At 37.2% G+C, this 26,986-nt stretch overlaps 1 protein-coding gene across 6 annotated transcripts; it reads right to left on the reverse strand.

Annotated features, from left to right (window-relative positions):
* Positions 1 to 8,203: 8,203 nt before the first annotated feature.
* On the reverse strand, positions 8,204 to 26,405 carry LOC122309953 (mediator of RNA polymerase II transcription subunit 12-like). 6 transcript variants are annotated; one of them, XM_043123785.1, is made up of 14 exons: positions 26,034 to 26,405; positions 24,818 to 24,925; positions 24,473 to 24,653; positions 21,459 to 21,518; positions 21,144 to 21,249; positions 19,937 to 20,005; positions 19,726 to 19,779; positions 19,420 to 19,527; positions 16,899 to 17,048; positions 16,443 to 16,790; positions 13,888 to 16,292; positions 10,878 to 13,484; positions 9,665 to 9,998; positions 8,204 to 9,018 (listed from the first exon to the last, which is right to left on the reverse strand). In XM_043123785.1, the coding sequence occupies exons 3-14, from the start codon at positions 24,598 to 24,600 to the stop codon at positions 8,572 to 8,574; spliced, it is 6,816 nt and encodes a 2,271-aa protein (XP_042979719.1). In that variant the 5' UTR covers positions 24,601 to 24,653; positions 24,818 to 24,925; positions 26,034 to 26,405; the 3' UTR covers positions 8,204 to 8,571. The 6 variants fall into 6 exon arrangements, with proteins under 6 accessions (XP_042979719.1, XP_042979709.1, XP_042979726.1 ...); XM_043123775.1 differs by lacking the exon at positions 24,818 to 24,925; XM_043123792.1 differs by lacking the exons at positions 21,459 to 21,518; positions 24,818 to 24,925.
* Positions 26,406 to 26,986: the final 581 nt, after the last annotated feature.

Raw genomic sequence — 26,986 nt, forward strand, 5'->3', positions numbered from 1 at the left:
GCCTAAATTGTACATTAGCTTGGTCAAACAAACCCCCAAACCCTTAAAAGTTCTAGTTCACAATTACAAGATAGTGTACAAATCACATGAATTACAATAAGACCCATTGCAGTTATAAAAAGAAGGACGGTGCTACACGCACCATTGGTGGCTCCCGCTGGGAGTCACCGCTAGGTAAAAAAAATATTTTGTATTTTTGTTTTTTTCTTTAAATTATTTTTTAATATTTTTAAATATTTTTAAAAAATATAAAAAAATTACAATAACATTAAAAAAAAATTCTTAATCATTAAAAAAAAAAAAAAAAAAAAAAAAAGAGGAGCGGTAAGCTCAAGCGGGATCCCCAAGTGGGATGCCCAGCATTTTCCTAAAAAGAAAAGGGTAATACTACTCTACCGTCAGTAGTTATAGTTAGGCATGCCGCACAAACTAAATGTCACTTTTTATTTTTTATTTTTTTTATTTTCTACATTTTTTAAACATATTTAAATATTTTTAAAAAAAATCAATACACTAATATTACTTTCTTAACCATTAAGTAAAAAATAATAATTAAAAAAATTAAAATATATGAGAGGTCAAGATGAGGGAGCAAATTAATGGGGCACACTAGCATTTTTCTATTAAAAAAAAGGTCATAATATAAAGAGTCCTTCCATCCAGTTGTCTACACCGCACACTACTGTTGTTTTATTTATTTTTATCCATGCTAAACAAACCAAGTTCTTCTACTCATAATCCCTACTCACATATTTGCTAAGGAAAAAAATAAAAATAAAATAAAAATAGATATGTGATGTAGGAATGATAAGTAAAATTATTCTAATACGAATACATTTTTATGATAGCTAACGTGACAAGCTTTCACATCAATAATGTATTTGGTGTGTCAATCAATAATCAAATGAATATTGTGTATTGAAGTAGAAGAAACATAGTAGATATACTTCACAATCCGAATGCTCCGTCAAAGTATATGGACAATGAAACACAAATATGGAAAATTATGTGAGAAAAACATTATCCAAACGGGAGGAAAACAGGAAACATCACCAAATTATTGGTTTTAGGAAGCATGATGTATGTTAGCAGTCAACTCTTTTGTGGTCAACCCTAACTTTTATAGGGAACTTTTGCAATAATGTAAATAGAATATTGCAAAGAAAGAAATAGGAAAGTGGGTCACCACTTCAATCCAAAACCCAAACTTTTGGCTCTCATTTAGAACGTGCGAGGACGTCGTGAAAGGTTCCTTTATTTATTATTTATTATTTTTCAAATATAATTTGGATGTTTTGTTTTTTAGATAAAAATTTGAAGGTGGGATCTTTTAAGAATTTTGTTTAATTCCTACCAAAATCTAATGGTTGTCATTAAATAAGATAATAAAAATATCTGTTCATATTCCTTGAGAAATAGAACTTAAAAATATGAATACTCATCTCACAAATCAAACGTATCCTAAGAATCAATAGATGGATTTACCTTAATATATATATATATATATATATATATATAGGATATAGCCATAGTAGAAGCTTGGGAAGTTCGTTGAAGTAATGCAATCTAGACCAACAAATATCATATGATATATACATTGTTTTGAATTTTTTTTGTTGTTTCCAATGTGTTGTGTATGAGTAGGTGGATTTGTTGTGGATGGATTTGTGATTTTTTTAATTTGTTTTTTTTTTCAACTTTTTTATGTTTCCCGATTGTTTTCCATCATAAGTGGGCAGTGGGCAGCAAGTGACGGACGGACCAGGGGGCCAATCCCCCCCTTGGCATGTAGACGGGGCACCCCACCCATGAGGTGTAGGGTCAAATTCCAGGGTGGGGAACCCAACCCTTGCCCATGCTGGGGGTGGGGTGCGAAAGGGGTTGGCCCCAACCCACATGCTGCGAGTAGCACCCGTACTAGGTTCTTCATGATTTTGCGTTGCGATGAACAAATAAAACCAAAGAAAATAGTCGTTTGTTACAAGGCTGGGAAGCCTGGAATCCTAAATACGAGGAGGGATCCCTCAAAATAGATAAGGGTAGGCAAGATTGAAAAGAACAAACAAAAATATTGCAAGATCTTCACTGAAGAGTCAATGGTAACCAATTTAGGCAGGACATTGTTTGGTGTCAATATCAACGATAGGGCCTGGCTTGGAAGCAAGCTACGATTGGCTTGAATCAATGAATGAATGAATGAAAACTGTTTTATAATGACTTCTTCCGTTTGGTAGGGCAACAAAAGGCTACTTCAATCTAGGAAACAATTAGAAATTTAAGAGGGTCGTCTTTTGAAGCATTCACCGAAACATGGATCACTAATTAGTCGAATGAGTCCATCCCTCCGGCCTATCTCATTTATTGGTCCGACTAGCGACTTCTGCATCTCTTGCATCTCCAAGGGGGGGCCTTCATACAATAGAAGTTTACTTACTTGGATTTAGAATCGACGATCTATTGCTCCCTCTTAGTTATAGATGTCCATACTTTTGATAAAGAGATAAGAGACAAAAGGTTGCAGTCTTTCCTGGCCAAATCAAGAATTTGGGTCTTCTTGGATATGCTACTTAACTATATAAATCCAATTCTTTTAGGAACATATATTAATAGAAAAATAGATCCATCCATCTATCCAATCCAATTTAGATTTTGATATATAAAAAAGAATCGATTTCATTCATGGGAAGGCGTGCCGTAAGACTATCCTCGATTTAAAGCTTTTAGGAAATGTATGACATTGAACCTTTTGGAAAGTGATTGCAAATGAAGTGATCTAAGTGAGTAAGACTATTTATATATGTTTTGTTTGCTCATTAAACACATAAAATCATTATGTTTTAATAGAGGTACAAGAAAGGGCTGGGGGCAATGAAGTAGGAGCAGTATTTTGAGAGTTGTTCCAACCACTGCTCTAACAGTTCACGAGCCCTAAAAATGATTATAGCCCACCCACCTTGATAGGTGCTTGCCACTGTCTTCGATGACTCTAATGCCCATCCAGTGCCTAGGAATAGGATCTTCGTTTGTCCAAAGGAGAGGCAAAGTCGTTAGATGTATCTTTGGTTTGATATTCAAGACTACAACTAAGTCAATTTACAATAACACCAGTTTTGAATCCAATACATCTCAAGTTGTGGTGGCAATCCTCCCGATGAACTCAATTTTTGTAGTATCCATATGATCAATTACAACAAGTCACACACTCAAATACAAAAACAAAGAAATTCCGAAGAATCTCAAAAGTGGATGGTTGACCACCACCCCCTTGTCCTAGAGGCTATTCGACATGGGAGGGGATTGTTATCGTAACCTTTTCTTCCAGTATATGTGAAAAAGATAGTGAAAAACCATTTTTTTCAGATCTTTAAAGTCAACTAAAAGCTAATGAAGCAGTTGAGAGGTTGAAGGCCAGATTGGTGGCAAGAGAGAGACACGAGAGTTTAGAGTTGAAATTGAGGAATGGACCATTCGATAAAAGGTAATTGATTTGAAGCATGGTTAAGTAGGTAAGTGAAGTCTCTCTCCCTCGCTGTGTGGTCCGTGGTCACATCATGATGTTACCTATGACTATCGAATTAGTAAGTTCATAGTTCATCATACATTTTAGGTTTGCCTCCTCTCCCACCATTCCAGCTTATTCATTTTAGGGATTTTACCGACCCCGAAGATAGTTTGCTTATCAAGCCAGCTACTTGAGAATCTAGTCGTTACAGGTTCACTTCCCTTATAGTTGAGAAAAGAAAATGCAACAAAGCTAATGAAACGAGATTTGACTATGCACATACATATGCAAAACCCCAATTATGAAACCTCATCTCTCCCTTCCCAAGGCATTATTAATCGGGGTAGGATTAAAGATTACTTTCAGGATTTGAGTCAGCTTGATATAAATTAAAAAGTTTTAAAAACTCAGTAAGGCATAAAATAAGTTAATCTAAAAAAAAATTAAAAAAAAAAAAACACAAAAATAAAAGTAAAATAATTTCTTAAAAACCACAAATTCATAAAATAAAACATGAATACTTTAAAAAAGAATTCAAAAATTATGAAGAATGTGAAAACATAGAAAAGCAATTTTTTTTTTTTTTTTGAAAAAAAAATATTAACTCAAGTTCGTTGAATTTTATAGTGATATTTTGTCTTTCTAAAGGGAAAGGAGAGAAGATTTAATTGATTGGTAGTTTGGAAAGATGATTGTCAAAGATTGATAACTCGTGGCAAGAAATAGGAATAATATGAGCAATTGTGATCTCTTATTAGTTATTACCAAAGCATTGGTCCCAAAAAATGACAACCAAACCCTGGCAAATATAATCGAGTTGAGCATTTCAAGTTCAACAAACCTGTAATTTCTCCTCCAAAAAACTAAAAAAGGTTCCATTTTTTATATTAAAATTACCAGGTAAAATTGTCCTTAGACACCCCACCCTCTACAGACCTTTCTATAATAAAAAGCTGAAATCCAGAAACTGTTAAGAATGCTTGATAATACTGATCGTGAAGAACTTCATTTATTTTTTATTTTTTTATAGTAAAAGTATTGTATATTCTCATTCATCAATTGTAGCTATATCTTACAAGGTTTATCAGATTCATATTCTCTACAAATTTCCTTTGGACATTCTTCCATCCAAACATCATCTTTTACTCTATTCCCCTATCTGTAAACATGTTGAATTTTCATCCCTTCCTGCAGTTGAAGCAGCTTCTAACATCCCCTAACAGGTTCCCATACCACAAGCAATCCTCCTCCTTGCAACTCACTGCTTTTATCACAACCTTGGCATACCCTTCAAATACCACTCTAATAAAGTTTAATTCAGAACAAAGTTTCATTGCCCTCCACTGTGTCATTATTTCTGCAACCACCAGATGAGACAATCATCCCAGTTTAGCTTGACCCAATCAACTTCTGGTGTCTTCCACCTCACATGGTTTATCATGTCCCTACTGGTTTTGGTTGATAACATGGAACGACATTGGGCTTGCTGAAACTCCTCTATGGTCCTCTTTGTTGTCTACACCAACACACCTGGGCTAACAAATGTCTGCTCAAAGATGAATTTATTTCTGTGGATTTACAAACTTCTCATAGTAATTGCTACAACCTCCAACTCCTCTACTGTCTTAGAAATTCTTTTCCACAGAGCACCAAACTCCTCCTCGGTGCAAGAACAATTTTGAATAGGTCCTGAGAATTCAGTCCACATGTTTGAGGCAGCCCCACAACTCCATAGCACATGGCACACGGTTTCCACCTCTTTTTCATAGATGGGACACAATTGAGATTTACTAATCATCCTCTGGTGCAGGTTTTTCTTAGTGGGAAAGACTAATTATTGATAGCTTCCAAAGGAAAAATCTTCACCGTACCAGGAACATTTAAAGTCCACAGCCTCTTCCACTCCTTATCCCTCTCTGTACCAATTGAGGACTCACCTTTGCCTCTTTGTTTCCTAGTCATATCCAGATGATATGCGCTTTTTACTGAAACAGTCAATTCTTTGCATAAGCCCAGATTCTTCTGTCGTGGAGGCCAGTTAAACTAATAGGGATACAACAAACCAATTCAGCTTCTTCTTTTGAAAAAATCTCCCCAACTAAAGCCTCCTTCCAGCATCTATCATTTTCATCTATAAGCTCTTTCCCTTTTGAATTCTTGTCAAGCAACTTCACTAGTGATTGGATACTTAAGGTAGAAGGCTTAGGAATCCATCTAGCCGAGGATATGTTAATATTGTGCCCATTCCCCACCCTCCATAGACCTTCTTTCAATAACTCAAGAGACCTCCACAGACTTCTCCATACAAAAGAGGGCCCAAACCCCAGTTTTGACTTGAGAATATCTTATTGCTTGAAATACTTCTCCTTTAGAACTCCTGCTACCAGAGAGTTGGGATTGTTGAGAATTCTCCAAAATTGCTTAGCTAACATGGCTTGGTTGAAGCTCTCTAAGTTCCTAAACTCCAACCCCCCTTATCCTTTGCCACCCCCATCTTATCCCAACTCCTCCAATAGATCTTCTCCTCATTCTGCTTATGGCCCGCCATCATAGCAGATATCTCCTTACACAGTCTCAGAGGGAGTTTAAAGGCATTCATATGGTATGTGGATATAGCTTGCACCACTGCTTTTATTAGAATTTCCTTACCAATGAAAGATAAAAATTGATTCTTCCAAGTACTCAATTTTTGCCACACGCTCTCCTTAATAGCATTGAATGCATCATATTTTGATCTTCTTACCATTATAGGCAAGCCCGGGTATTTCTCATCATAACTACTGTTGCTGCTTGCTCCCACCTATCTTAAAATCAACTACTTTCCAGACTAGTTAACATTCGAGCTAAAGAATATGGCAGTTTTACTTCTATTCAAACACTCCAGAAGCTGCCTCATATATTTCTAGAATGTTGTTAAACTTCTTCCATCCCTCCATATTAGCCCTCCCAAAAATCACACAATCGCCCGTAAATAATTAGTGAATGATTATGAGTCCTCCATTGCCCATTTTAACCCCTTTTATAACACCATCACACTCTGCTTGGTTGATCAGAGTACTAAACCCCTCAGAACATCAAATATAGGGTAGGGGGTAATGAATCCCCCTACCTTAATCCCTTCGATGGAATAATCTATTCACCAGAATTTCCATTAACTAAAGTAGCATAGGAAACAGTGGTAACACAACCCATAATTAGAGTCACCCACCTTTCATTAAATCCCAACTTTAACATCATAACTTCCAAGAAAGACCACTCCACCCTGTCATACACCCTTGACATGTCAACCTTGGTTGCCATATAACCAGTTTTACATTTTTTTTTTCCTTGACTTCATCAAGTGGAGGGCTCAATATGCCACCATTATATTGTCTGCAATAATCCTTCCAATGATAAAGGCACTTTGACTGCTTGATATAATCTCATGAAGAACTATCTTCAACTTATTTGTCAAATTTTTTGCAATAAACTTATACAAAACATTACATAAGTTAATAGGTCTAAAATCACTCACTAAAATGGGATTCATTATTTTGGAATTAGGGCTAAATAGGTACAATGGAGAGATACCTCCATATACCCTCCTCTCAGATAGTTAAGCATTGCTGTACACACTTCATCTCCCACAATACTCCAATAGCTTTGATAGGGCACCATACCCGCCAGGCTCAGTAGATTTCATTATACTTTGATTTATTTTTCATTAAATCAAGTCATACTTCAAGATAAGATTGGCTGTATACATCCAATACCCCAGTAGCATATGCATCATCCATAATATATGAAAATCCACATATTTTAATTTTAATTGGAACCAAGCCTATTCTGAGAAGCATATCACTGCACTGAGTTCAGTGACATGATTAATTATACCAAACCCACAGGTAGGCATCCCCTCCAACCACACCCAACACCAAGGGGAAATGATTTTTCAAACTAAAACATCTTTTTTACAAGTGATTTTTAAATAACAAATGATAATACTAATAATAGTAGTAGTATTTAAATAACAAATAGTAGTACCAAATTTACAGCACCGCTTCTAGCAGGGCCAACAAATCTTAAAGTCCAGAAAAATTCCAGAGACGAGACAGCATTATTAAGTAAACATGAAGAACTGAAAAAACGAAAACTTCCAAAACCGGCTGTTTCAGAAATTGCAGCAATAAATGTCAAAAAATTATACAGCCATACACATTCATGGTGTCTGCCATTCGGTCAAGCACGTCCACAGATTGGCATTTTACTTATTTAAATACTCAGACAACTCAAAATCGTATTGAACATTAGTATATGAAGAATTTGAAGACTGTCCACATTGAAAAGCACAGATATTAACAAACTTGGGTCAATTACTCTCCGCCCACCTTTATTTTTTTATAAGTAATATTCACCTACTTTTTTACACTAAACATTCCAAAGTTGCCTATATTTTATTTGAGAAAGTAAATTACTCAATTTAATTATCGTGAAGACAAAAGGGACTTTGGAAAAGAGAACAAATTGGATATGGAAACGCGAAAATAAAAATTGGAATATGCATAGAAGAAAAGTTGGGCAATCTTTTTAAGAGGAGAGAATATGTTAACATACACGTGCGCGCAAACAAAAAACTGTGCATAAGTTTTCACGGTGAATGTGCATGTGAGAGAGAGAGAGAGAGAGAGAGAGAGAGAGAGAGAGAGAGAGAGGCAACTAAAATTGATGAGCGTGGAACAGCTTCGGATCATTCTTGAGATATTTTACTCGGATCAATTGGTAAAGTGAAACAATATCTCTATATATACAAGAAGCACCCAAACTGCACCTGAGGTGCAGTCTGGATGGGGGTGATTAAAGGGTTAGTAGTCAGGCACGCCCAAGACTAGGGCTACCTGAGAACATTCTTCAAACTTCTGTCACAAGGACCCCAAAACCCCAAAAAAATATCCCCCTCACCAGTTTCCTTCATCATCAAAGCAAGAAAGGCAACAGTAAACTCGCTGCCTATTATGCCTATTTAGAACCTTAAATTACCTGCTGAGGGATCGATTTACTCCAGATCAAATCAAGAATGAAGTAAACTAATATCAGCTATCCTCATCCATGGCACCAGTATAGGTGAGGTCTGTCCGCCTCACCCTTACAGCCCCCTTAAGCCAGCTGGATGCTCGAAGATTAGCCTGGTCACCGCTGCCTATCACAGCCGTGTTGCTTGAAGATGGCCCAGATCCTGCACCATCTTCCAAGAGAGTCCATGGATCAATTTCCATATCGTGATCCAGCTGCAAGGGCATTGGCTTGAACTTCCCTGACGTATTAGCTGCAGTTCGTGCCAAAGGAGCTGGAATCCTTTGAGGTGGGCAAGAATGAACCCCAGTAATGGAGATGCTGGGCTGAAGCAAAGCAAGGGCAGCACCTGGAACAGATGGTGGCTGGCAAGAGACGGACCAATGGACAGACGGAAGAAGAATTGGCATTGCAGTTTGAATTCGCAACCGAATTGTTTCGGGCAGTGGCATCCGATTTAAGTCATTCTGCATCAGTTGATAACATGTTAGACACAAAAAACCATTTATCCATTAGACAATTTGTTCAATTTTTTCCTGGCAAGTGACAACGTGTAACATTTTAATACATGATGGGGTGGCAAAAAAAGCCTGAGAGACCAAGTGCAAGAAATTTGAAGATTAGGAAACAAACAGGGAGAAAAACAGAGGGAAAGAAAGAAGATAACTTCCACATATACCCACTATTTCTAGCTCAACCTCCCTATCATGCATTAAGGACTATTTCCTTTCAAGGAAAAAACAGATATTGCCAATAACTGTAACATATGATACACATTATGCATTTTACAATATGAGATTACCGTGGGGTTTTGGACCTCCAATGCATAAAGAAATGACCGGGTGGTAATTTACATAGGACTTCGTGTCAATTTATGCACACAACACATCTATTTATTAATTTTTAAAGTATCCATGTAACAGATTTTATTAATACATTTTGGCCTTTCTGACATTTTTTCATTATTATCCTGGCGGGGTAACAAGTTTAAGCTAGTTGATTAGCAGGAGGCAGGATTTCGAACCCATGCCACCAGTGCCACTTTTAATACGGTAAGGATTTATATATACTTATGAAAACACATTAAAATTGACAAGATGACAAAGATCAAACCTGCAGAGTCTCTGCTACCTCACGATCAAGTCCAGAAGATTCCTTTGTAATTTCACTGCTTGACTTGGAGGTAGGCTTTGACCTCAGCCAACTCGGCTGACAACTACTCAACAACCCATGCAAAACCAACAATAACCGATCAAAGAGACTTTCACCAGAAAAATCTACAGAGGCCGCCAAAGAAGCTTCTACAGGAGACTCCAACTCTCTCTTGGAAAAATAAATATGCATGGGATAAAATAAAAGGTCTGCATCTTCATACACAACTCGATTTCCAAGGAGGCGAAGTATTATTGAGGCGAGTGTGTGCCTCATACTCCGGCCCGATGGTTCCCTGAAAATTCCAATATATGAAACTTAGCCAATATTGTATATCAGCTATTTCATTCTCTTAAGATATTAATGAGTTCTGTGCATAATTATTATTAGCAAACTTTCAAAACTGATTTGATTGAGCAGCAAAAGCATTTCAGCAAGCATACTCTATACTGCTACAAAAAATGTAGTGTGTATTTCACAAAAGCCTATTCCATTCACTTTTCAAACATTGAGCATGTGGCATTTGTTTGAGATCATTTACCAAAGATCGAGGGAAGAATTGTTTAAAACACAATATCATCTACATCTGTTACACCATAAAATATCACATTTGGCAATCAATACATACAAAATCTCAACCGTCACCATTTATAAAAAGTCCCAGAACAGAAATGAGGGGACACAAAAACTACTCTTGAATGGTAAAGCATTACAATCAATCTGCCAAATGAAGCTCATGGAATCACAATATGAATTGAGTAGAAACACGAAGAAGGTTTTACACGGAAGGAAGAATATAATCTTTTCAAAGCAATATAAGGATAACAAGAAAAAAGACTGTTTAATTAATATTAAAAAAGGAGCATTGGCTAGATTTGATATCTAATTCTTACCAAGAAAAAAAGAGGAAAAGCAAAAAAAAGTAACAAGTGACTCAACAAATACAATAATTACAACACAAGAATTTTTTTATTTTCTTTTTTTTAAGTAAACAAATTTATATTGATCACCGAAAAAAAAATTATTGTGTTGTAATTAATATGACTGAGGTTCATGAGAATTATCATAGCATAAAGGATTTGGAGTAGCATCGCACCATACACGCCACAGGTAATGCAGGTAAAAAAATGAAAGAAGCAACCAAATGAAAATTAAGAAGTCCTTGTATGATTACCCATCTCCACAAATGATGGGAAGAAATCTAAGGAGTAACTGCAAGCGCAATGACATAGAAGCTCGCAAAGCTGCAGGGGAGGGTGGAGCAGAATCCATTGTGCCTGCAGGACGTCTAGCTAATCCAGGACTACCACCTCTCATAACCTTGCGACTATTTCCTTTGTTTGCTGGTCCTTCAATTCCAGAAGGTATTGCTCCTGCCTGCTTGCTGGCCCCACGAGTTACTGCATTTATTTGTTGCTCAATACCATTAAACTGCTTGATCAGATCACTTGCAAAGGTATTTCGCGACTCATCAGAGCTTTGATCTATGCAAGGAAGAAGTAATTCAATGAGAGCCTGCTCCGTAACATGCTGCAGGTTGACATTGGAACCTTCAGTGTCCAATGTTTGAGTAGACCCTTTTCCATACCTTTTCAAGTCTATTCCCTCTTCAACAACCTCTCCTTCCTCAAGAGAGGAGACTTCGAACTTCTTGTCTCCCCTCTTTGGTGATGGATGAGATCCAGAATTACACCAGCCCCAAGGCTTCCAAAACTGGGGCTTTGTTGATAGACCTTTACTCTCAGCAATACTAATAAGCCTCTGTCTGATCGTCTTCCGACCAAAAAGAACATCCTGGCCTCCAAGGAACCATTTAGCCTGTAGCAGCATTGAGTCTTCCAGGGACTGTCCAAAAAGATGAACCACCTCTGAGAAAAGGGGTGCTGCATCAGGTCTGACCAGTAACCTTGTGAGGATGATGACAATAAAGTTGTTCTCATTCTCAGAAGCAGCAGCTTTTTCAGGAGTAGGAGATGAGGACCGTAAAGCATCCACAAAGGACATATCATGGTTTTCAATTTTTTCAATGAGGGATTGTTCATTCAAAAGAAGCCTGAGCTCCACCCATTGCCAATGAAATTTTGCAGGTTGCAGGGTATCCAAGACATGTACAAGCTTATCTAGAAGTTTTGTTTCACTCTCCAAATATTGAACTCTAGATTCACCATGTCCGGAAATCCGATTCCCATCTTCTAGTGCAGATAGTGATTGAGGCATTTTACAGTCAATGATGGCATTTAGAAAAATCCTGGCTCGGAGAGGAACAAAGGCCGTGGATTTTAAATGGTTATCTGAAACAGTCAACTCTAGCATGGTAGCAAATTCAGCATCACTACCATCTGCAGCTACAAGATCATAGAAACCCCGACTGTCTCTCAAGCATACATCTCGAAAAGGCAAGTGTTTTATAGCATCAACCATTGCCATTGTTAAAGATTGATATAATTGGTTGATGTCTTCGCGAGTTGCCAGATTTGAGTTCACAATGAATGGCCGCCACATAAGGTAGGCAAATATTGAATAGGCGGGTGGAAAGACTAAGCTAAGAGGCAGCATGCGCTGCATCCTTGAAAGTGCCACTATGTATGGTTTACCCAAGAGTTCTACAATCAGTCCATCACAGACAGTTCTGCAATTCCCCACAAGCAATCTAAACCAATGCACATAAACTTCAACAGGGTTATCCGCCCTCGGAACCCCAATTGAACGGGCATTACCATTTGAATTGGATCTTGTCTTCCCCACAAATTGAATTACATCCAATCCTTCCTTCAAGCGGAAGACAGTTACAATTCTCTCCAGGCTAGTAGCCCCATGAATAACCGCCCCAATCACAAGGGCAGACACAGCAGTTGCAATTTTTGTTGATCTGCTGAGCACTAGTTTTGTAGAACTGCTCAAACTTTCATTTGACATGTTTGCATTAGATTCATGAGCTTCAGGAGACAACTGAAACTGATTGCGAGATGCCTTTACAGGAGAAAAAACTCCAGCCAGGGCAGAAGAAGCTTCTGTTGCAAGAGCTATCTCAAATACACGGCTTTGGCGCTCTCCAAGAGCTTCCTTTAGCAGGCATAGGCAAGTTATATGGATACGCAAAATGTGTCTAGAAAAATTCAATGAACCTGCAGCAGATGAAATGTTTGTATTATTACTTCCTGAAAAATCAGGCATTTTCACTATAGTTGGTCCAATATTACTAACGATGGCAGAAACAGCAGAAGACACTAATGAGGGGTCCCCTTCTTGAGCGGCACCACCAGTCTGCCTAAAGCAGTCCATTATTCCTGTAATTATTAGCTGAGCGACCTGATATCCATCATCCCATTTGTCAAAAACAGGACCTTTTGGTGGACCAGCAGCAAAAGGCTTTCTCTCTTTACCAAGGAAATAGTTACAAGTGTCATCAATATGTCGTTGCACTATATCTCTCATGTTCATACCCACTCTTGATGACCGACCACCACCTATCTTTTGACGGAAATATTCATCAAGATCCTCAACTCCTGCAGGAACTCCAAGTGGAAACCCCGACTCTCCATCTACTGAGCGTCCAGATTCCAGTTCAGAAAGAAGTCTCTTATCACATGTAGCCTTGAAACTCTTCTCCCATTCAATGACACTACCCACATTGCCATATTTCTTCAAAAGGTATCGAGCATAAACTAGGGCTGTTGAACCAGAAACTCTTCCAATTGAGGCCATAACAGCTGCAGCACGATGCATTGTGGCCGACAAAGCTTGAGGAATAAGATCTATCGCAACAAGTATGTTCTCATACCTGAACCAAATTAGTCATTAGGCAGATAAGACAAGTTAGGTTTTATTGCATCATAACATTACCAAGATAATTAAACATCCTAAAAAAATGTAACCTCCCATGTCTTCCTAATACTCATAGTAGCAAGATTTCAAAGATGGTATCAAGGCAACGCAGGTATCAAAGAGATTAAATCCAAAAACAAAAGGTCAACAATATAACAAAATAAATGCTCAACAAGCTGCATATTTAAATCAAATAGAGCTCAAACCAAATAGCAAGGCAACGACAACATGCAGATAACCAGACACACAGATAGCAAAGGGACAGAAGCAGAAGCAGCAGAGAGAAAACAGATTCAAAGCCAGAAATAACAAAACTTAAATAGAGCTCAAACCAAATAGCTAAAAAGTTGAGAGTCCACCTTCGAAGGGATGACAAAAGAAATGCCTCCCCTACTTCACAAACTTGGTTGTCCGCATTCCTTGGCAGCATCAAAACATTTCTCCCAGCATGGATTGTAAAATTTGAGCTACTGAGAACCTTTGGATACAACCAAAGCAGAAATTTGACCGCTGGAACTAAATCATTTGTTAGATCCATCAAATACAGTATAGCAGACAGTTCATCCTCTCCAAACTTCCACTGTATAGAGCTCCTATCATCAACAGGAGTGAAAGGCCTACCAAACTGGCCAACCTTGACCACAGTCTTTTCTGTCTCTTCAATAAGCTGCCTAACAACAGTCATCAACCAAACTGTAATTGTCCTCTTTTCTCCAAAATGCAGCTTCTTTAAAGCCTTTCCAATGGTAACAATGTCTCCGCAATGGTTTGTTTTGATCCCATCAGCTGACTTAGGAGTCTCTCCTTCCATTCCAGATTTATGGTGAGGACAGCTTATCCTACCATCACATACGTGACTTGTAGATGCTCCCTGACTACCCTCAATTCTAGAATATGCTAACTGAGCAAGACTTTGAGTTTTACGCACAGTCTTCTGCCGACTCCTGGGGACTTGCTTGGTTGACTTAAGTGGAGCTTCAACTTTGAAGGACTCCAAAGATTTAGGCCCCTTCCTCACCCACCATGTATCTTCATCGTCTGATGGAATAGGTGAATGTACTTGAAGGTATGGGCTCCTTTCCTCATTTAATTTTTGTCTCTTTGCCCTTCTACATTCTTCACACCCAGGTGTACCTTCCAACAGATCCATCTTGTTGATGATTGACCCAAAATCCCTCTTGACACTCCCTTGAGATTCATCAAGTCCTATATCCATGGATAAAGATGAATTGTTTGGAAAATGGAGCAGTACTGAGATGGCCATCTTCAGCTCCTCAACATCAAAATCATTTTTAGAATTTTTAGCAGCTAGTACATTAGATGATGATTGAGAAGCTTTCCAGTGTTCAACGGGAGCTAAGGAAGCACCATCCTTCCCATGGATGGGCTTCTGAGCTGATATATTTGCTGGTTTTGAGTTTTTCCATTGCTCGCAAAACAATCCACGAAGTACAAGGCGGCGCTCATTTGAGTAAATATGCATGGCCTCCAAAAGTTTTGGTCTTTCAGCAATCCTTGCTTCCTCCAAAGCATCACACATAAAGAGCCCAGGCAACTGCTTCAATATTCGATAATGTCTCTTCCTTCTGTCGAGGTCAACCACAGGTCCATTCGTTTCCAATATTCCACTTACTATCAGCTGTCTCACATATGCCTGGGGGTAAAATATGCCAGCACGGACGAGTTCCACAAAAAGTAGATGAAGGCGTTTGCAACCTTCTCCATTGCTTACTTCATGCTGATCAATCCAGCAGACTATGATATCATGTAAGGGACCAGGGCTCTCAAATATATCTGACTTTACAAAACTTCGATCCACCCTCCTCAAATTGTCATTAATTTCGAATACATTTCCCACAGGTGTCCAGCCAGAGTTTTGCTGAGAGGAACCTTTTCCAATGCCACTAATTCCAAGGGCGTTCCCACTCTTGCCTCGAGATGAACTTTGCAAATCTTTTACCTTCAGCTTTAAAATTCGAATAGCAATATATACTTCACAAAAATCTTTTCTGCCTGAAAACTTAAGGTTATCAGGTGGGACAGTCCGAAAATCCCTGTAATCACATGTTGCCCACTCACAAAGGAAAAACACAGAACAAACAAATGATAAATTCACAGTCCCAATCCACTTCAATGATGACCTTAGGCATTGGCTTACTTCTGCAATCCAACCTTCAGCAATGGCACCATCACAATGATCTTCAAAGAGAAATTTACAAGCTCCTCTGACATCTCCATGCACAAGAGATTTATCCAAGGACTGTACAGCTTTAGCCAGACTATGCCCTGGATAGCCAGGCCTTGCAGCTGTTGCAAGATTATTGGCACGTTTCCGAATAGAGGAAACAACATGATCAAAGGCCAAGGATTGATATTGAGCATCTATAGCTTTACTTTTGAACAATGAAGCAACTTCTGCAGAACCATTTTTTTTCTTTTCTGCATCCCCAGAAACCTTCGATATGAAATTCCCATCATTTACTGCATGGGATACTACATAGGGTGGTAAGGGAAAGCAGTCCAATGCAACAAATGTATCAGGTACAGCCAGTATTAAATACCGAAGCATCTCAACCAGTGCAGAAGTTGTATATGCCTTCCGCGAATTATCTACTAGATCTGATCCACCAGGAGAAGGTTCACGAATGAAACGAATAGCTACCCCAGCGAGACTCCGTACATATGTTTGAGATAGAACAACAGTTTCTAAAACACCATATATAATAGGCAACAGAAACTGCAAAATCTCGAGAAAATCCTTTTCCTGAAGAGCACAAAAATGTAAATTAAAACCAATGAAACATTTGCGTACTTCCAATGATACTAACAGCTTTTATTAAACTTTTAAAGAGCACAGTAAAGCACTTTATCCCCAAAATAGTATTAAAAACAAAAAAACACATGGACAAAGTACCTGTAGTTGATTCAGAACCCAATCAATGATAAGAGAAGGAAGAAGTAGCCCTTCCGCATGGTGCCATTGCAAGAGACGTGCCATGTACCACCATTTGAAATGCAGGGAAGGCTCCTCACCATCAAGGACTGTTGATGATGGATCATTCCTATGCTGTAATGACCCAGCATAAGGCACTTGTGTTGACCGATCTCTGCCATGTGGAATAGAATGAAAATTGTTTCTTGAGAAAAACTCATCCAAGAGATATTGCATATAATCAATGACATCTTTTGTCCAGAGTTCGGTGCGAGACAACTGAGTTTTTTCAGGAGCCCCTGAAGAGATACTTGCAGAACTAGGTCGAACCTGCAAAGTAAAACCATCATCTGCAACCTTTCAATATTAAAAATAGCAGCGAACATTTTGGAATAGCAACAGGTGGATATGAGTGTTCAAGCGTTCAAGCATCCATACCTGATTAAGATAAGTTACTTTGATAAACCAAGTTGCTCTCAATAATGGAACATTATTCCTAATTAGAATCTCAAAGAGAGATTTCTTCCTAAATCCATGAGGAACATGATCAGCCAAAAAACGTAACCGTTTGTGTGGTTGTGATAGACCCTGCAATAAATATTTTTTTTAATTACACGATTTTATTAAATAATGATAGGCATAGCCCAATTACACGAAGATATACAAAGGTACGTTCTATCTATGTGGAGACCCTGCAATAAATTTTATTTAAAAAAAAAAAAAAAAGACAGAATCAAAGGAAGTCAAGGTCACAAATTTATCAAGTAAAAAACCTACTATAGATTTATCATCCATAAAAAATCTAGACAAATTCAGGCATGCTCAACAGAGACAATAAAATGCTCTATCGCATGCATCACTTTCAATAAAAGATTCTAGAACAAATACCTCATCCTAAGAATATGATATTCTCATATTTGATTTATTTCTGGCCATCCTATAGGAATTAGATATCTTTACAAACTATCCTTCTTTTATCACTTCAAATGTATAAGACTGTTTAGTCACAAGATTAAAAATTAAATAGAATTCATAGAAAATAAAATTATATACAAACTATGGTTTTTCTTTATTTCTTTCTTTCCTTTTTTTTTTTTTTTTGATAAGTAAATGGTAGAAATATCTATAAAACTCTATATAAAACTTTCATTTCTTTCATGTTTTCTTTCATTTTTGAAATATAAAACTCTATATCTCGTTTGATATATTTTACTTGCTTATAATTTAGTAACAACTAAAACATGTTTGCTTTTGTTCTTCTATGAAATAAAATAATTGCCCACTTATATATATATATATATATATATATTAAAAATGGTCCACTGACAAAACAAATAGCATTAAAAATAATCGTAACAACATTCAACATAAAGAAATTAATTTTCTTGTACACCATTAATAACAGCCAACAAATTAAAAGAAAATAATAGCATAAACAAGCATTTATTTAGAATATATGGCGTCAATAAAGAACAAAAAAATATACATCAAACAATCCTAAATTGTTATATATATATAATTTATGTAATTAAAAAAAATTGTGCAGGGTATTTTTATCCATTTAAAATTAAAAATAAAATTCCTACCGCGAGAGGAATGTGAATTCCCACCTCTACAAGAATCTTTTTTTTTTTTTTTATTTCATTCTTTCTAATCCTCTACAAGAGAATCTACATTCCCATCAAAAGGGCATTCGGAGGGAATCCAGATTCCCATGGGCATCTTGATTTCCTTCACATAAATGCCTCCAAACAAGGTAATCCAAATACCCCAAAACAGTAAAGTTGGAAGACTGCCAGTAGTCTAGGCTTTACGATGGCTACACAATAAATGCTTTGCAGCCATTTCACTTTCAAGAAAAGATACTGGAACAAATGCCTCATCCTAACAGCAAAGTTGGAAGACTCAATGTCTACACTATACTATGGCAACCCATGCCTCCAGAACCCATATATGGATCTTTTTTTTTTTTTTTTTAATGACGGGAGAACCACCCCACAGCAGAGCCCTTAAGACTCACACATGGAACCTAAACCTCTGGGGAGACTAGCACAGCAACCCACCACCATGGCCTCCCACTTAAATCGCAGTTTGATCCCAAGGGGAATCAAAACTGTGACATGGGGCTCATGCACACAAGTTCACCCTTACCACTTGGGCTACTCAACCCGTATGTAGATCTTATCTCACCTTCGTGTAACATTTAACACGTCTCTAGTCCATATTGTTCCTACATAATCAAAAAATTTCTTAACCAAAGCTTGACTAGATGAATGCCACCCTATAGCCTTAATGTTTGCCAGTAAAGTGTTGAGAGAACTAACATAGTGGAGACAATCATTCACCATAAGGCCAAAAAGCGGAAAGTGCATTGCAGTCCCTTCTCCTCTCCCAAGACCATTTCTTTCTCTCTCTTTTTTCACAATCTCCAATAACCAGTTGAACCTCATTACCCTCCTGTGTGGTTATGGGGGCGGGCTTACTTTCCACTTTGTTACTGTGGAGCTGGGCAGCAAGCAAGCGGATGTGATCCCACCCTCCATCAGTCAGTGTGTGTGAGCTTCACTCCTTATAGCTCTACTAACACGACTTAAACATGCTTAATTTTGGAACTTATCAGTCGCAATTTGCTAGTTTGCATTACTAAGAATTCTATTACAGAAGTTTTTATTTTAGTATGCAAGTATAATAAAAGCCTATTGAAGACCTTAAAATGAGACATGAATAAATGATGTCAATAATATTGCAAGAGATTGTTACACAACTTCGAACGCCTGACAAGTCCACCGGGAAACCAGTGAGGCTTCTAGGATAGTAATAGGACAACGAAGGAAAATCTAGAAGACATTTTCCAATTGATGGGAAAAGGGTAAACAATCATCAAAGGAAACAAAAACCAAAACTTTATCAATTATTGAAGTATATGCACATTGTTATTCAGTGAGAATAGAAGACATACCTCAATCCATTTCTTCCGGAAGTCTTCACCACATGCTCTTTGTTCAGGAAAGATGCCAGGTTTAGTTAATTGTGAACCAGAAAGTGGCACATCATAAACCTGACCAGCCTGCATGGTAAGAATATCATATCTTGTAAAATTTCATAATAAGATTTCAAAAGTTCAAAAACCTCACTAGGCAAGATAATGCCCACCAAGGAAAAAAAAACAAAAAAACAAATTGGTCTAAAGGCACACAACTAGGAAAAAGGGTTTAAATATATTGTTTCCCGAAAGCAAATAATGGTTGCGAAGTCAATTCCTCACCTTTCGCTTTTGAGCACGAGATTCATTGATGGCCCTGAAACGTTTTCTAATTGCCTGCAAAGAAAAGCCAACAGTCACAGATCATGTAGCCTTCCAATCAATTTTCCATGAACAAGGAATCATGCATGGAGAAAGTGGGGAAAAAAATAGCAAAACTTTGTTGCTAGTAAGAAAAGAGAGCCCGCCATCATAGCCTCATCAAGTGATTCACCTCTTTGCACTTGACAACCACAGGCTTAGTGAAAGCTTGAACCTGAGTCAATGAAATCTCTCTAGCTTCCTACCTCACGCATCAAGTAAAACAAAGTTAGATACCACCCATCAAAGAAGCATACAGAAGAATTGAAGTTCTTGATGACAATATGTTTGAAGGCAGATAAGCAAGGGCCGCAAGACCAAATATTTATTTTATCAGCGGACATATTTCTTCAACACTTGTATCTGGCAAAATAAAAATGCAAAAATGCTGATTGCTTTTCAAAATTCACAATGACAATTTTTATTTACAATTTTTTTTTTTTTTTTGGTGCAAGGAGTTTCAGTTATTATCCATACCATCTAAATAAAAAATATCTGCCTTAAAGATGACACCATTTTAGAGTTCAACTTACATCTATGTACCAACCAACAACCTTTCATGTACTAAGGACAAAATATTTCTCCAATAAAAAATGCGAGAGAGGAGAGAAGGAACAAAAGTTCTAACATACCTAAAATTAGAAATATGCACATCTAAGCTTAGAGTATAGACATCTAAATCAGAAATCCATAAACAACACACGACTCTAGTCTGTCTTTTTTTGTTAGTAGTAGTAGTTTGAGGTGCATCGATTCTGATTCAGTCAGTCATCTGTTAGTAAACAAGTCATTTCCCCCCAATAAAACAGGTCATAGTAATAACTGTGAATTATTGGAAGCAAAATTTGAAATGTGAACAGCTAGAGAGACAAGCAGGATTCACAGTTTTCAAGACTTGACTGTCATTGCAAGAAACTTAATACCAGACAGGACAATTACAATGTAGTGATCACATATTCTTCAAGTATTTTTCATAAAATGGTGGAAACCTGGAGTAATTTTTATAAAATAATTACTTCTCAAAAACATTATAAAACAGTGGAAACAAGGAACAATATGTCAAATATATCATTTATTGCATGTCTGGGATTAATAAAAATTAACAGGAAAGGACATTTTATTTGTATGAAACCAAAAGGCACATTCTGTTACCAAGCAACAACAAATTTACTTAAAATAGACGATTTAAAAAAAAAAAAAAATCAGATTTATAGTTAAACATGGCAATAGCCTCCATATCTATACGTACTTCCTCCTGGAGAAGATAATTTAATTTAATATGCAGACAGTAAAAATGTACCTCAATTCTTCAAAAACTGATGTACACAATAAATAAATACCTCAATTCCTTCAATAGTCTCCCTGTAACCACTTTGGACATACTCTCTGGTAAGTGTCTCCTCAGGACAATTTGTAGCTTGGGGGTGAAAGTCAGGTGGCCCAAGTCTGAGATTAACAGAATAAAAAATTGTGATATATAGAACTAAATATGATAGATGTTAAAACAAAATATCAGATCAACCAGAAACTTCTACACTGCCCTTAAACAATATTTATTGAAATGAGAACACCGCACTGCAAACCTACCCATTCACTGTGGAGAAGTAAAAACAAATAATACAACAAAAAAGGTACTATTATGTTGCAGGGGTTACCGGGAATTTAAATGTTCTTTATCACACTTCAACTTGTATGGAGTTAGTTGAGACTGTCGCCTGCACAAAATATCGATGATAATTTGATGACTTTTTTTGCAAGTATGATTTAATAAATCCAAAAAGTTTAGATTAACCAATCTAGTCTAAGCAACATCAGGATTTAAAGGGCATCCTAGAAAATGCAAAGATGGCTGTTGAGATACTGGCTAGTTGGAAGGAAGTGTAGAAAATTTGGGAGTAGCAGACATTGAGAATGCCTATGATCATGCCAATTGGGAGTTTCTATTATATTTTTTATGACGAGGAATCCCAGAGACCGTGGAAATGCAACATTCCTTTACTCCGCTAAACCCCAAACCGTGTAATGCATCCCCATCACATGGATGTAAATTATTGACTCTTCACTAATGGGATGTGACCCCTAGAAATTGTTCGTATCCAAAGCTTTGAAACTTAGACTTGGGGGGAGCATATCCTCAACACCAAAGCCCTTACAGCTTGAGCCAACCCCTAGGGGTTTATTGCATCATTAACTTGTCACATTTTCGTATGTTGATGATACTCGATTGCTTTTCGGGGTAAACCTGAATCACCTTTGTTGTGTGCACATTTTATTTGTATATTTTGAAGCAATTAATGGTCGAAGGTCAACTTATTTAAATCTAAGTTGGTTACAATCGGTCTAGTTACTAATGTGAATAGTCTGGTACGCATTATGGAAAGTAAGGTGTCATCTTTACATACGAGCTATCATGGCCTTCATTTGGTGGAGGCCAAGGTAATTTGAGATAGGGTTATTGAGAAGATTGAGTGAGCCGACAAGAGAAGAAGTTATAGTGAGATTGAGGTCAAAAGGTAGTAGAATTATGTTGTTTGCAAGCATTCTTTCAATATGCCTACTTATTTCATGTCTCTCTACTATCATCTAGCATTGCTAATCACCTAGAGAAGTTGCAGCAAGATTTCCTTTAGCGAGGTTTGGTGAAGACGTCAAATTTCACCAAATAAGTTGGGCCAAAGGATTTATTTGTCTAAAGGGTGAAGAATCACCTTTATTAAGAGCACTTTATCTAACCTCCCTACATATTTTCTATCTTTATTTCCTTTGCCTATAGGGGTGGCTAATAGAATCGAAAAGATATTTCGTGCTTTGTTGTGGGGTGGTATGGGTGATGAGAATAAATTGCATTTACCTAAGTGGGAAAAGATTTGTAGCCCAATCTCTAGTGGAGGTTTGTGGGTATGGAAGTTGAGAATTTTTAATAAGGCACTCCTAGGGAAATCATTACTGCGGTATTACTAGGAAGGGGTGCCCTTTGGAGGAATGTTGTTGATGCCGAATTTGGGAGCATTTGGGGAGGATGGTGTTCAAATGATGTGAGAGGTGTGTATAGTGTGAGAGTGTGAAAATTTATTCAGAATAAATGGGGGGATTTCAATAGCAATTTTAGATTTGTGGTAGGTAGGGGATCTTGGATTAGATTTTGGCATGATATTTGGTGTGGGGATACCGCCCTAAAGAATGCTTTCAGGATTGCATTTGATGAGGGAACTTCAGTTGTAGATTATATGGACAATTCCAATGGCTCTTTACAGTGGAATGTGAGATTTATTAGAGCTGTACAGGATTGGGGGCTGGCAGACATCTCAGATTTTTACAGAATAGTGTATGCGTTGAATATGAAGAGTAGAGGGGAGGATAGGTTGGTTTGGATTAACCCCAGGAACAAGAACTTGACGGTTAGATCATTATACAACATTATGTCATCAACCCCCAAGGAGGGTGATGCCTAAGAGGGTAGTGGATCTACTGGCTTGTTGGAGAGGAACTCAAGCTAATTGCCAAATTGCAGCCGTTTGGAAGATGGTTCCCTTATGTCTTATGTGGTGTATATGGAATGAGAGGAACAAACGTTGTTTCGAAGATAGAGAACGCTCATTGGGAGGGATTAGGGATTTTTTCTTCCATACATTATTACTTTGGGCATTGGATATTGCATTGGATGGGACCTATTTTCATGATTTCTATGTCGCTTTTTCTAATGCTTAGCTTGTAATTAGATGTTTTCTCTTGTATACTCCCTATGTACTTGGGCTGTGCCTAGTTACGTGGATTAATAAACTTCTTTTTACCTATCGAAAAAATATTCTATAATCCCTAAGGATCGGTTAGAAGCCTAGAACCTGCTATTCTTTAACCATGCACTTTTGGAGAAGTGACTTCGGTGCTATCAAAACAATAGAGAAGGCTAGCGGAGAGTTTTGTAGATGCTAAATATTGATGAGATAAAAGTGTGTTCTAATGAGATTAAAAGGCCCTATGGAGTGGCATTTAATGGCCTTTTTTGTATCTTATTGCTTGTGCCTTTTGCACTTTTTAACGAAATTCTGTTCTTAAAATAAAAAAATAAAAATAAAAAAGTAATTTCGTCACTTGCCCAAATATAGTAAGTAGAAGCCCAAAAGTCTAAATTTAGTGCACACCTAAGGCATCAACATCACCAAATGAGACTATAAGATTGCAGAATCTAGTCTCATAAAGTTCGCTTACTTTAACTAAGAAAGTAAGGAACTTTATAAATATGATTGCCACTACCACGTGATCTCGCAACAATGGAAATGCATCACAATAAATTCTATCACAAACTAGTTAATTATGAACAAATCAAGCGTTATTATACACTAATGACTTACTCTCCAAATATGATCAACCTCCTATTAATTGGAACCAATATCTTAATAGGAATCTCATCATGTCATACACTTTTTTTTTTTATAAGTAAGAAAGTTTATTTTATTTTTTCCATAATTAATAAGAAACTTTTTTCCCAAGAATGGGCAAAGCCCAAGTAAGAAAGTTCATTGATCCTAATAATTAGGCAAAGCCATTTCATACAGTAACAAGGCCACAATAATCAAAAGCAAACGTAATGGGGGTGAGGTAGGCAATGCAGGGATTCATTATCTGCATAAAGTGTGTAAGACATCCAATTTTTCAGGAACCCATTTACCTAGAGTTCAGGCCATAGTTAGCTGACAATGAAGAAGAATCAGCTCGGGCAGTATCCCTAGCTGATGGCCCACCTATTGCACTGTTATTAACTGCACTAGTGCAGCCAGCAGGATGATACCTTTGCATTTCTCCCAACTACAACCGGCATACTGCTCCCAGCATCAAGCCGCTATTAGAAACTGTATTAAAAAAACATGCTCAGCATATCATGTCTAACAAAGGGAATCTACCACTTACTTCATATATCCAAATAATATGCCATAGAATTAACAAAATATGACAGCGAATTAAGATATTAGATAACAAAATTGGATACTACACAAAAATGATTCTATTCTATAACCTCTAGCATCAGTCGATGTGTTAATGAGCTCCTATCAAAAAGCTGCAGAATGTAAGTTGAAATTTCAAAATTCCATCCAGATTAAGCACTGAATCTTTATGACCAAGTCTGTCAAACCAGAGACATGTTTGCATTTGACAATCAGAATGTCAGGAGTACCACTAGAATATGCAGTAAAACATCCAACGAGTGGGGAAAAACACACGGACGAATGGAAAAATTAGAGGTAAAGACAAGCATATAAACAAGAAAACCATTAGTGCAGAAACTTCCGAGTTTGCTAGAAAGAAGACTGTTGCAAACATAAATCGAGAATTTTGTATCCGGTGCTGTAGCATTTCAAAATTTTAAACAAACAACAAAAAATGATAATGAACCCCTATTTACAGCTCGAGGTTGCTTATGCTAGGACTTAAAACAAAAGGACTCGACAAAAACGTGAGATAACCCAATACCTCCATCCAGAAAATAAATAAATAGAAGAGAAACATAACCCAATATTTTCAGTAACCAAAACTTGGACTGTTCACAAATCATCATTTCAAACACCGAACATATAATGGAAATTTACATCCTTGAAACCAATCATCCATGCAAAATGTAAATCCAGCATAACCCAACTAATGGCAATTGGTGAGATTTACAATCTTAATGAAACTACTTGCATCGTATTAAAAGTCTGAACTTTTGAGATGCTAGAGCAATAGTTTGGAGTTGCTAATGATATAATTTTAAACATATACAAGTCAAGAAACTTCGAATCCAGCAGTAGTTGTATTTGACATGTCAAATTCACAAACAGAATGTTAATCACAACCCTAGAGTTTACAACATTAAACTCAAAATGAAGCACGGCCCTAAAGTCTGGGCTTTCTATAATTCAAAATTCGAACTCACTACCGACATCCCATTGAATTGCATGATTGATCAAATCACACTAATGTTTAAAATCAAATATAAGGACTCATCAAAATTAACTCTTAATTTTCAGCTGTTCAGTCAAACCTAACCGCCGAAGTAGCTCAAATCACTCCAAATCTCCCTCCCAAAAGAAACGACAGAAAATTCCTAGAATATATAATGAACAGTACAAACACAAATCTTCTGGATATTATGGAAAAAAAAAATTGAAATCACCCAAAATCTAAGCTATAATATTTTCACCAAGAATAAGAGTTTGCACCACAAATTTTCAAATCTAATAGCAAAAACGCACCATGATTCAACCACAAACCAAAGCTAGGGTTTTGAACGAATTCCAATTCCTCTACTCGAAGACGAATCCCGAGCTAAAGCCAGGGCCAGGGATTGGGTTCCCAGGCGGAAAATCAAGCTAGGGTTTTGATGGAAAAATCTCCGTAGAAAGGGGAAAGTCAAATAAAAACCAAAACTAACGATTCGAGGGGTCCAAACTTTGAGGGATTCGGGATTCGGCGAGAGCGGAATGGAAATTCTAAAGAGAGATAGAGATAGAGATAGAGATGCGAAGGAGAAGAAGGGTTTCGTGGGCGTTGAGGGCTTTGACTCTTTAAGCTTTTGTTCTTGCTGCTTCTGCTGACGATGATGCCTCTGTTGCTTCCTGCGATTAGAATAAAGGCAAAGGAGGGCGATCTGGTAAATATTGTTTTTTTTCTCCCCATTTCACCCTCCTTTTTTCCGCACGGTGGTTGGGTGGTTTCTGTTTAGATGATGATTTCGTTAGGGACTTAATGGTCAAAGCGGGTCGAGAGCGCAATCAATCGGACATCTTATGGTATGTGTTCGTTGTGCATTTACTTCGGCTGTGCGCTTTGGTGACTTTGATTAGTAGTTGTTTGAAAAGTATGCAACAAAACATTCATAAGCATTGTATTTTTTATCAAAGCGTTTTGACTTTGCAAATTGTTGGGTAAGATGTGTTACCTTATTTGGACAATTTCAGATGTTTTTGCTTGAGATGAAGTAAATAAGAATTTAGGAGAAGATCTTGCTTACACGTGTATATATAGATAATTTTACTTATTTTTGTTGGTCTTCTAAAATGAGTTGGAACATTGGAACCAAATGCAAAATGTAATGCTAAGATGCTAATGGTCTGATGATATATTACTCGATTCTCTAAATGGAAAATCTGGATTCGAAACCCCCTATCTTTTGTATAAAAAAAACACTACAAAATGTAATTATCCT

Source organism: Carya illinoinensis, chromosome 1, assembly GCF_018687715.1.
Source record: "Carya illinoinensis cultivar Pawnee chromosome 1, C.illinoinensisPawnee_v1, whole genome shotgun sequence".
NCBI lineage: Eukaryota > Viridiplantae > Streptophyta > Magnoliopsida > Fagales > Juglandaceae > Carya > Carya illinoinensis.

What these genes read in the sequence shown, in the direction of transcription:
- LOC122309953 (XM_043123775.1), bottom strand. Translation starts at nt 24,600, where the DNA reads ATGCAAAGGTATCATCCTGCTGGCTGCACTAGTGCAGTTAATAACAGT. An exon ending in AAGTAACTTATCTTAATCAG is followed by an intron (nt 16,791 to 16,898) that starts GTATGGATGCTT and finishes TTTACTTTGCAG; the next exon opens with GTTCGACCTAGTTCTGCAAG. An exon ending in AGGTAGCAGAGACTCTGCAG is followed by an intron (nt 9,019 to 9,664) that starts GTTTGATCTTTG and finishes CAACTGATGCAG; the next exon opens with AATGACTTAAATCGGATGCC.